The sequence below is a fragment of the Arachis duranensis genome, chromosome 10, assembly GCF_000817695.3.
Source record: "Arachis duranensis cultivar V14167 chromosome 10, aradu.V14167.gnm2.J7QH, whole genome shotgun sequence".
NCBI lineage: Eukaryota > Viridiplantae > Streptophyta > Magnoliopsida > Fabales > Fabaceae > Arachis > Arachis duranensis.
The window spans coordinates 81,255,599-81,268,331 of NC_029781.3; the positions used below are offsets into that span (position 1 = coordinate 81,255,599).

The 12,733-nt window shown below is 34.8% G+C and overlaps 1 protein-coding gene across 1 annotated transcript in view; it reads right to left on the bottom strand.

Moving 5' to 3' along the window:
* LOC107470444 (callose synthase 5-like) overlaps positions 1 to 543 on the bottom strand; it is an 11,799-nt gene extending 11,256 nt beyond the window's left edge. Inside the window, 2 exon segments of the mRNA XM_052254932.1 lie at positions 154 to 254; positions 354 to 543. Of these exon segments, the coding sequence (XP_052110892.1) occupies positions 154 to 254; positions 354 to 543 (291 nt within the window).
* Positions 544 to 12,733: the final 12,190 nt, after the last annotated feature.

Consider the following 12,733-nt stretch of genomic DNA (forward strand, 5'->3'; position numbering starts at 1 on the left):
TTTTAAAAAATATATTTTTTTAATAATTTTAATTTTACTTAAAAATTTACCAAATACACTAAATTTTTATGAAAAAATTAATTAAAATTTTTATTTTAGTTTAATAACATCCAAAAATATCCTAAAATTTAAACTTTAAAAACACGTACGTACCCTCTCCAAACGTTGAAGTAACAGCGTCTTAAACTGCCTCACACCACGCCCGCTGGAGCTCTGATCCAACCTGTGTGCCTTCTCAAACGCATAGAATCGACCTTCATAACAAAAAAGTAACAACCAATTTTAATTTTGAATTCCACCAACGCTAATTATGATTTATCTGTAATTAATTAAGTCGAAGGTTATTAACGCACATAGATAAGCAACCCTAGGGCGCTCGCTTTCGATTTCATTGGCGACACGTAGGATGGGCGCGATGGAGGCGAGTGACGACGGCACTACGACATCATCGTCAAACACCTCCGTCGAGAACGTTGTCATGGCTGCACTCCTCGACGGCCGCCGTACCAGCGTCTGCGGAGCCGCCGGCTCGAGATTCGACATCTCTGTCGACCTCCTCACCCCTCCCTCTTTCTAATTTCACCTCTTAGTCTCCCCCCTGCATCATCAAAATCAGTAATATTCATCATCATATCAAAACCTAACCGTTAATTACCTTCTTGCATGCATGCACGTACTTATATTAATTAACTAAGATCATTATAATTAAGAACAAATTAAATAATGTAGGCACCTATTATGAGTTCAGGGATGAAACACTCCAAAAAGAGAGTAAAAAAAGAAGAGAAAATGGATTTCGAGTTTTCAGAAGAGACGCTGAAGAGGTGTTCCCCGCTGCACGCTTCTATTAAGGTATTATTATTATTATGGTGTGAACTGTGAAGAATAAAGAAGAAAAATAGAGAGACAGAAGCACAGACACAGAGAGAGATGTGACACGTGGCATCATGGGGGAGAGTGATGACTAGCTGTAAGAGCGTCAAAGAGTAGTAATGATTGGAAGAGCAGAGTTTTCGGAGGAGAAGCGCCAAAAATATACAAATATAATGCTTAGCTTGCGTGAAACGAACTTGACAACTACGAAGCTCTTCTACGGTTATGGCGGTAATAATGTGTTGTTATATATGTTGTTGCATGACACCTCAAAAATATTAATAAGCGACTAAGATTAAGGAGCTGCTTTCAGTAATACCATGTAACGTAGAAAGACTTTAAAAAGTAGAAAACAACTCATATCAAAATTGTAGGTTTACTGATATTACGGTTCATACAAAAATTGATTTGTTTTTGAAAAGTGATTCATTATTTGAATCGAATCGGGCTGGTTGATTTTCTTGTCATATTGCAAGTAATCGTTTCTATAAATAAACCCACTTTTCGGTAAAACTGTCACATGATAACTGTGAGTTATTGAACTTGTATTTTTAGTTCTTTTACGTAAGATAATTCTATTTATCTTCATGTGAATAGCCAAACAATAATGCACATTTAATTTTAAAATGAATTATAGTAGTTATTTATATAGAGATGTTTCATATAAAGATGAGAGTAAAGACCTTGGCTTCTAATCATTTTTTAAATTATAAGTCGATTTTTGTCCCAACAAAAGGATATTTTGACTTTCAGTATTTTTATTGAATCTTTACAAATTATTAATAAATTTATTTTTAAAAAATTCTTTTACTAATAATAGTTAAATAAAAAAAGATTATTACAGAAAGTAATGTTGCAAAGAAGAAATAATAATTGCAGTATATAAATCTTTTAAAAAAATAGCATCACACAAAAAATTACAACATAAGAAAATGATAACATTAATAGTGTTAGTGTTGATAACGGTATATGAGATAATAATAATGATAAGGTATAATTGTATAGAGGTTTAAAGAGCTGATATAGTTGCTAAATAAAGAAAGGATCAGTTATGATTGGAGTAAAATCTCAACTTAATTTCTATCCATTTTTTCGAAGGATAAGCTGAACCTTGTCAAAAAAAGAAGTACCACTTTGTTTTTATTTTCAGTAGTCGTGAGACCCGGCGGTCTTTCCGTCATCTCTAGTATTAAAATCTGATGGAATCTATTTACGTGTCACTTAATGATGATGATGTGTTAATGAGTTATTTGTTAAGTATCAAATGCGTGAGCATCATTCATAGCTTTTCTACATGATTTATATGGTGACTAATTGATTTTTTAAAAGATTTAAGTGATTTACACTCTATTAGATACTATTTTCAATCGTTGTTGCATTACATTGTTTATAGGTAGCATTTGGACGAAAAAACGTGGAAAAATGCTTAAAGAAGAAGCTCACTATCCCTTTCTGATAAGGTAGCGCTAAACGCCACATCACTGGCGCTTAGCGCCGGGTCACACGAACTTCCCATTCTTCTCTGGATAGGTGGCGCTAAACGCCACATCACCAACGTTTAACGCCGGGTCTTTGGAAAGTGTGTGTGGCCTTGTAAGATAGGTGGCACTAAACGCCACAACCCGGCGTTTAGCGCCGAGCCCCTGGATTTGAGTGCAATATTTTTTGGATAGGTGGCGCTAAACGCCACATCACCCGCAAGGTCACTACGACCCCCTTTGTGAGGGGCACCCCTTCTCCCGAAGTTACAGGGCTATTTTGCCAAGTTTCTTAGAGAGAGTTGTCTCGCGTCCCTAGGTATTCTCTACCTACCCGCCGGTGTCAGTTTCGGGTATAGGTACCCTTTTGTTGAAGGTCGTTTGAGCTTTTCCTTGGAGTATGGCATGGGTTACTTTAGTGTCGTAGCACCTGGTACTCGAACATTGGCTTGAGGCATTTTCTCTACCCCTTCTTATCCTGAAAAAGCAAGGACCCATTTAGCGCCGGGAGTGAAACCTGGAGTGGTCCCATGCACATCAACAATCATATGAAAGGCAATGGATTTGATTCTTTAATCAAATAAACAAATAGAAAAGATATGATTAGGGTTAGTTAGTTTTATTTTTTTATCAATTAGGATTTGATATAAAAGGAGAAAAAATTTGCCCTACAGGCTCTTCTCTCTTTTCCGCTTTGACACTTTTTAGTTTTACACACTTTTACACTTTAAGATTTTTTCTACACCATGAGTCATTAAACTTCCAATGTTAAGGTTAGGAGTTCTGTTTACTTTAATGGATTAATACTATTTGTTCTTCTACTCTTGAGTAATGGATTGATGATACGTGGTCAAGAGGACATTTTCGTCATCTTAGAGCTAAGGGATGGAATGATAATGTTGTCATATTCAAGGATCTGAATTCTAGAAGAATTGTGTTATGCCAGTCTTGAACATCAAGAAGACCAAGAGTCCATATCAAAAACAGTGGTGCTAAATGGGCAACAATTCATAAGACCCATTGGGCTATGACAAGACAACAAGAAGCTCAATAAAACTTTTCAAATTCAATGGAAGGCATAATTTTTATTAATTTTCAAATTTTTAGTAATTTATTTTCAATTTATTTTGCTGTCAGAGTTTGTTAGAAGATTTGAATCACTTCTGATTTGCTTAATAGTATTGTTAGGGATTTTAAATTTAGATCAAATCTAATATAATCTAATAAGATCAAATCTGATTTAAATTAGTTATTATATCTTTAGAATTTTAAAATTTAAATCAAATCTGATATAATCTAATAAGATCAAATCTGATTTAAATTAGTTATCTTATCTTTAGGAGATTTAAATTAAGTTATCTTATCTTATCTTTTAGTTAGTTTATTAGGAGTATATTTAAACACATCTGGTGAGACCATTTGGGATAACTTTTGATGAATAAAATTTCTTTAGTGCTTTTTGCACATTTTTTTAGTGTGATTAAGTAAGGCGAGTGATTTGCTTCGCTTGTTGCATAGAGAAAATTGAGTGATTCAATTTTCATCCCTCTGATCTAGGTTGTCAAGGACAAGTTCTTTGAAGGTCTAGTAGGGAATCCTTTTCGGTGACCTAGGTTGCTAAGAACAGGTATCTTAGAGGTCTAGTAGGAAACCACATTTATCTATCCTATTAAATCCTTATCATCTGGTATCAGTTATAGATTGTAGGTAAATTCTTATTTATCTACACGTTACATGGGTCTTGTTTAATCTCTTTTTTTTCTCTTTAATTTTTGCAAATTCACATTAGAGTCCAAAAAAAAAAAACCAAAAAAACAAAAAGACTTGCAAAAAAAATGATTGCGTATTACGATAGTGATGATGAAGGAAGCTCATATGCGAAAAAGTGTTATCAGTTTCAAATCCCTACATTCAAAGAGAGGAATGATCCTGAAGCGTATTTTAGATGGGAAAGGAAGGTGGAATCGATTTTTTCAAACTACATCCTTTCAGAGGAAAAGAAGGTTCAACTGGTACAAGCCAATTTTTCTGATGCTACCCGTATATGGTGGACTGAATTAGGAAGATCTAGAAGACGGTACAAAAAGAACCCGATTTGTAGCTGGGAGAAGATGAAGAAAATCATGAGGAGCCAGTTTGTGCCATCATCATACCACACGAGGAATCCAGCTGTACCATCATCTTACCACAATGAATTTTTTGGAAGATTTTATAAGTTGCAACAAGGTTCACAATCAGTGATGGAGTACCACAAGAAGTTTTTATATTTGATGGACAAGGCTAATATCAAAAGGAGTCCTGAGGTTCTGATGGACCAATTTTTGTTTGAATTACGTGAAGAACTTGCAGATAACGTCCAACGTTACCGTTACGCAACCATGGAGGATTTGGTCAAATTGGCCATTGACTGGGAGCAGGTGCAACAAATGATAGATCGCCATAAGAAGAGGATTTCTTCTACACCTATCTTTTATTCTTCTTCAAAGTTAGAGATGGAAGAATCTGTTGAGTATGCTGTAGGTGGTGATGTATTCTTGGAAGATTCAAACGTGCAGAATTTCTCAACTGAGTCCTTGGGATGTGAGCAATTTGAAAAATATGAGAGAAAAGAAATTGAAAAAGAGAGTGAGTGCTTGAGTGAAAAGAATCCATGTTTGTTTGAAAGCGAGAATTTTGAGAGAAAAGATGAGAATTTTGAGCGAGAGGAGTCAATGAGCGAAAAAGAAACTGAGAGCAGTAAACACACTTGTGAGAGAGATCTAGAAAATTCTAGCTTAGACAAGAGTGCATTAGTATCATTGAATTCCACAGAGTCCTTAATTTTTCATACATCTAATCATAAAATTTCTAGTACTTTTATATCAACTCTTACAAGCTTTGTAGATTCACTGGTCAATTATGGAGGCATTAATATGGATGAAAGAGAAGAAAGACAAATTGCACAATTTGGACAAGATTGTGAAAAGATGGTTGGAAAGATTGAACTTGCACACATGAGGGACATAGCTATAATTCAGTGGATAGAGAAGAGCCATCAAACAATGGTATTTGAACCCGGAGATTGGGTTTGGATTCCTTGGAAGGACGAAGAGCATCTCATTCAAGATTCGAGGACGAATCTTTTTGAAGAGGAAGAGAATGATACGTGGTCAGGAGGACATTTTCATCATCTTAGAGCTAAGGGATGGAATGATAATCTTGTCATATTCAAGGATCTAAATTCTAAAAGAATTGTGTCATGCCAGTCTTGGACATCAAGAAGACTAAGAGTCCGTCTCAAAAACAGTGGTGCTGAAAGAGCAACAATTCATAAGGCCCGTTGGGCTATGACAAGACAACAAGAAGTTCCAATAAAGTTTTTCAAATTCAATGGGAGGCATAATTTTTATTAATTTTTGAAATTTTAGTAATTTATTTTAAATTTGTTTTGCTGTCAGAGTTTGTTAGAAGATTTGAATTTCTTCTGATTTTCTTAGTAGTATTTTTAGGGATTTTAAATTTAGATCAAATCTGATCTAATCTAATAAGATCAAATCTGATTTAAATTAGTTATCATATCTTTAGGATTTTAAAATTTAAATCAAATCTGATCTAATCCAATAAGATCAAATCTGATTTAAATTAGTTATCCTATCTTTAGGAGATTTAAATTAAGTTATCTTATCTTATCTTTTAGTTAGTTTGTTAGGAGCCTATTTAAACACCTCTGGTGAGACCATTTGGGATAACTTTTGATGAATAAAATTTCTTTAGTGCTTTATGCACGTTTTTTTAGTGTGATTAGGTGAGGTGAGTGATTTTCTTCGCTTGTTGCATGGAGAAAATTGAGTGATTTAATTTTCATCCCTCTGATCTAGGTTGTCAAGGACAAGTTCTTTAAAGGTCTAAGAGAAAATTCTTTTCGATGGCCTAGGTTGCTAAGAACAAGTATCTTAGATGTCTAGTAGGAAACCCCATTTATCTATCCTTTTAAATCCTTATCAATTAATTTCTGTTTAAGATTTGGTTTCGTTCTTCATCCTACAGATTGAGTATATTGGAAAATAACTCTAATCTACATTGAATTTCTTTGAATCTTGGAAAAGTTAAATACTTGAATCAAAGCTTAACCCCTTTTCTCACAATTCTTCAATTCTCTGAATTTAATGTGATACGCAACATATAATCGAATTATTTCTTGGTTCTTAGGGATTGTGTGGCTTATAAATCAGAATTTGAACTTAATCTTTTAACACAATTGATTGATCAAGAAATTGACAGTTGGTTGGGTTAGAAAAGATTGAATTGTCAAGGAATTGAAATTCATTCACCTAGGGTTTGCCATGAACTAAATCTTTGCATGATCAAGGTAGTTGACAATGATTGTTAATTCGAAAACTTAAACATCTCCAAAGTCTTATCTCTCTTCTCATATTATTCTCTCACATGTTTATTATTTGTATCCTTCAATTCACTGTCTTCTATACTATTTGATATTCAAAACTCTTACTTTTCACTTGTCTAACTAGAATAATTAGTCAACCATTACTTGCTTAATCCGTTAATCCTCACGGGATCGATACTCATTCACTATGAGTTTATTACTTGATACGACCTGGTGCACTTGTCGGTAGTTTATGGTGTAAAATCTGCATCAAGTTTTTGGCGCCGTTGCCGAAGATTAACTGACACCCAAAATTTTTTGAAAATCTTATAATGCGTTAATTTCAATTTATTTATTCATTAAAAACCTTAATTTCAGAAATTATTTTATTAAAGATAATTAAATAAAGTTTCGATAATTAAATTAAAAATTTTATTTAAATTTATAATTAATGGATAATTTTCTATATTTAAATTATAAAATTTGATAGTTACAAAATAATAAGAATTTTATAGATTTAGATTAAATAATTGAGATTTTGAAACCTAACCCTTTTGGTTCTATAATAATATCATTTATATAGAATTATTGCCAACTCGTATATATAATGTAAATGGCGGTGCATAATAAAATCACAAGACAAGACAAATAAAACCCAAACTTATCATAGGGAAACATTGCAATTGCATTTATCTCAGCACTTTAGACATTTTCAATCATCCAAAAGGTCCACTTCTTCAATTTTCAATTTGTACTTAGTATATATAAATCATCACAACTATTATATACAAACTAAACATAAAAGAAAAAAGGGGAAAGTGGAACGGGGAGAAAGGAAGGAGAGGGAAAGGGGACGCGTGAGAGAGAGAGTTCACAGAGGAGAAGAAGAGCGCGCCGGTCAGGGAGGGGCTATTGTCTTGCCGCCACCATGCTCTGCCCTGTCTTGCATCGCCACTACGCCATAGATCTGCCTTGAAGCCGCCATCCCGAATCAGAATTGAGGTGAGAGAGAGAGTCCCGAAGGATGAGGGAATCGCGCGTTGCCACCGCGCCCAGTCGCATTCTCATCGTGAAGCCCATGTCACCACGAGCCCAAACGAGAGAGAGGAGACGCAGGCCTAAACCTCGACGAGCTGGGAAGAACCACTGTGCCGTTGTCGTGGACACCGTCATTGCCGCCGTTGCTGGTAACTATAAGTGGAACCCCTGTCGTCTCGATAAGCATTTCGTTCTGGAACTTCTGAAATTGGTATTCTGTTATGTTTGGTTAAAGATTCTGAGATTTTGGTAACATAGGATCAATTCTTGGTTGTTGCATGTAGCGATTGGAGTTGCCGTTGTGCTGCAAGGGTGGAATGGGCTGTGGTTGTGGCTGCCGAGATTGTAAGCTAAGAGAAAACGGAGCTTGTCACGTAATTAAGTCGCGATCGAGGTAGAGAGTTTCCTTAAACTCATTTTATTTTTGAGAATTGTTATAAATCGATATTGATGCAAAAATATATTTTTGGTGATTACATGAGTCTTATGAATTGACTTGAGTTGCCTTTAACGGATGTAAATGCCTGTTTCAACGGTTTATTGATTCATGGAAGATGTTTAGTCGGGTTTGTACTTGGTTTAAGGTTGTTACGATGATGATTGGATTGTGATTGTTTTTTATTATTGAGTTGAAAAGTTGGTTTGATTAAATACTATGAAAAGTTATTTTCCCGGTTTGAAGTTAATTTGATATTGAAAAGGAACCGATATTGGAAATGGGTTTTGTTGATTTATCGGATATGATTTTGACGCCAGGATGTCGCTTGAGTCACCAATCTTGGCAAGGTTAACAACTTCACTATGGTGAAAGTAGCCATAAACCCACCTTGGTTGGACAAGCCAAGGATGCACCTCTTACTCTCAAAGAGCCTAGAGGAAAATAAGCACACAACTTATTTCATATTTAAAAATAAACTTCAACTCTATTTCATAAATAAAAGGTACATGAGTTATTTATACTAGTAGAAGAAGGAAAAGCCTTTATAACTTAGACGATATAGGACTAAAACGTAACACAAAGTTCACTATCCTAAACAATATGGGACTTGTATTCCCTTATTACAATTAACTAATATAATTAACCTACTAACTCTACTTGCTCCTGCATCATTCTCCCTGGGTTGAAAGAACTCTTACATGAAAAGACTTGTGAAAGCAGATGATCGATCTCATTGATGAATCCACACCAAAAGATTGATCGACCTCATTGATGAATCCACACTAAAAGATCATATTGGTGACTCCACACCAAAGACCCGCACTCATAAATCAGATAAATTTTACAAGATCCGTAGTAGTAGACGATCTTATTGACAAATCTACACCAAAAGATCCTATTAGCGAATCAACGCCAAAAACCTGCACCACAAATCAAATAAAATTCTACTAAAGCAAGGTGAAGGCCACAAGGACCGACCTTGCTCTGATACCAGACTGACGTCGGAACGTCGCTTGGGTCACCAATCTTGCCGAGATTAACAACCCCACTATGGTGAAAGTAGCCATAAACCCACATTGGTTGGCCAAGACAAGAATGCACCTCTTACTCTCAAAGAGCCTAGAGAAAAATAAGCACACAGCTTATTTCATATTCAAAAATAAACTTCAACTGTATCTCAAAGCCTTCATAACTTAGATGATGTGGGACTAAAACATAACACAAAGTTCACTATCCTAAACAATATGGGACTTGTATTCCCTTATTACAATTAACTAATATAATTAACCTACTAATTTTACTTGCTCCTGCGTCAGATTCTAAGATTTGAAAATGACTTTTGGTATTGAGATTAGTTTGATTTATTGGAAATTGTTGTAAAGGATTTGAAAAAAATGGTTTGGTTGGGATCCAAGAAGGGTGGCAGAGTCCGAGTTTTAAAGGAGATGCTGCCGAAATTTTATAAAACTCTGAGAATTTGCTTGAAGCATTCTTTAAAAAGAAAATTGGATTTAAGAATAATATTATTCGATTTCGATTTATTACAGAAAGAATTGTTTTAAGTTTGATTTGTTGAGGAAAGAAGTATGTTTCAAGTTTGAATTATTTCGAAAAAAATTATGTTTGAGTTTGATTGTTAAGAAAATAGTTACATATGTGATTTTGATTTATTAAGAAAAGCTTTATGTTCTGCATATGATTTATTAAGAAAAGATCATTCTTTGAGTTTCAATTTAGTAAGAAAAGAATTATATTTTGAACGTGATTTGTTAAGAAATGAATTATGTTTGATTTGAAATTATTGATGAATGGAGTGAGAGGTGTGATGGGATGAATGCTGATGATAGAATGCGAATGAAGAATAATGAGGTTATGATCTTAACGTGTGACTTATGAATGGTTATGAATGAACTGGAATGAATATAGTAAATAATTCATGATTGAGGATGTTTGATGATGAGTATATGTTTTCTCTCTAGTTGTAAGGGTGACAGGGCACCTACTCCCTCTAATGATGACAGGGCACATAATCCCTCTAATGGTGACAGGGCACGTATTCCTTTTGATGATATTAATGCGCAACATAGAGACAGTGTCCGGGTTAGCTACTGGACGTGTCGGGTTGGTTGTATAACCGACAAATGAGCTCATTAGCCATAGGACAGACATTCATCATATGCATTTGTATGCTTGCTTGAGTTTGAATTTGTTTGGATTTTCCTAATTGCTTAATTGTTATTAACTGCTATCTGAAGCTATTTGCTGTAACTGCTATCTATACCTGTGCTTTCCTTGTCTGTTTTGCCTGTGTTTGTTTCTGTTGTGGTACCTTGAGATTGGATATTGATGATGAGATGATGATTTGATTGCTGGATTTGTTTGAGTTACTCGAGTTGGAGGCTATGATTGGTTTCTAATTGAGATTTTAGGAAAGTATGAAAAATCAAGCTGGTTCAGCATAGATTTATTGAACCAATGCTTGGAACAGATTGGTCATTCATACAGTCCAGGAAATTAATTACGATTCATTTATAAGAAAAGAAAGGTTTTGGTTTTCTTGATCTTTAAATATTGGTTTTAAAAAAAGGTTTTTGGATGTTTAGCTGTTGGTTTTTAAAGTTTTAAAGATTCATAAGACGAATGAATATTACTGCCCTGAAATCAATTCTTCTCTTTATACGTATCTTCTTATGGCAATTCTTAAAACCTCTACTATAAGAACCCTTTCGAGGACGATGTTCTCACTCCCCTACAGAATTTCTTTTTCAGTGACAGGTTCAGGAAGCTTTACCGCAAAGCCACGGCCGACTATAGAGTTTTAATGTATATATATATATATATATGTTTTCATTTTCTGTATTTAGTTTAGTCCTAAAATTTAGTTTCTCCTCATTATTTATTGTTTGGTTATTAGAGGGGTAGGATTTGTATTTGAAAGATTTTAAATAAGCCTTTGTATTTATGATTATGTGAATATGATATGTGACTATGTGATTTTAAAGTAAAGACTTTTCACGTTAATAATTAAAGATTGAGTTTATATTCGCAAAGGCTCAACATTAAACAAATATAGTATCAAAGTAAAAGTTTAGAGGTAAGTAACACCTGAACTTTTAGTACGACCATGAGGTGTTAAAAATAAGAGTGTTACATTAAGTGTAATTAACAACTATCAGTTTATTGATTACCTAGATTAGACCTTTTCCTTTGTTTTTAATTTCATTTTTTATTTTATTTTTTTCTTTAGTTTTCACCATTTTATTTTCTTATTTATTTTTCTTTTATTTTCATGTGCTTTACTAGGGATCTTTTCACTGTGATGTTGAGAACCTAATTTTTCTTGTTTTCTATTTGTTTATACAGGAAAACAGAGATAAAAAACCTCTTCTATACGATCCTAAAATTGAAATAACTTATAGGAGAAATAGAGCACAAGTTAGAGCTCAGAGAGCTACAGAAATTCTCAGGGATAAATAAAAAAAGAAAATTGAAGTCAATATGGCAGACAACAATGAGCATGCTATTGTCAACAACCCCAATAATGCCAGCCTGTTAGGAAAACTATGGGGTCATATACTAACCCCAATCCTAGGAATTATGTGGGAAGCATAGTACCACCGGTTGTGCATGCCAACAATTTCGAGTTGAAGCCTCAACTCATCACTTTGGTCCAACAGAACTGTCAGTTTAGTGGAAGCCCTCAAGAGGGATCGAGATAGTCAGTGGCTTGAGACATAACCCAAGAAAAGTATAGCAACCTGGACAAATTTGGTTAGTAAGTTCTTAACCAAATTCTTCTCACCTCAGAGATTGACTAAGCTAAGGACAGATATTCAAACAGCTCGAGGGCGAGTCTCTCTATGAAGGTTGGGAGAGGTACAAACTATGGTGAGAAAGTGCCTTCCAGACATGTTCGCAGATTGGGTACAACTGCAGATTTTTTATTATGGGATCACTCCGACTTCAAGAATTTCATTGAATAATTCTACAAGAGGTTCTTTGCACATGAAGACCACTAATGAGGCCTTAAATTTGATAGAGATGGTGGCCAATAATCAGTACTTATACTCTTCAGAAAGAACCATGAGAAAGGGTGTCATGGAATTGGATGCCTTAGATACTATTCTTGTTCAAAATAAAGCCATGTCTCAACAGATTAATGCCATCACTCAACGTACACTTAGGAGGCATGCAAGTTTCAGCTATAAATACCCATGACACATTATATGACATGGGTGGCGAAGTGTCTCAATTTGGAAGCTATAACTATGAGTAACCCCTTTCTGAACAAGTCAATTATATGGATAATTCTTCAAGATCACCCAACAACGATCCCTTTCCAAGACATCCAATTCGAGATGGAGAAATCACCCAAATTTTAGTTGGAGAAATCAGAATCAAAGGTAATCCAACAACAACAACAATAACAACAGCCACCAAGGCTCATTCTCCCTCTGGCTCTAATTCTCGACGGTGACGGCAGCCCCAAGCCTTGCCGGCGCCATCCCCCTTCCCCTCTTCTTCCTTCCCCCCTTCCCCCTC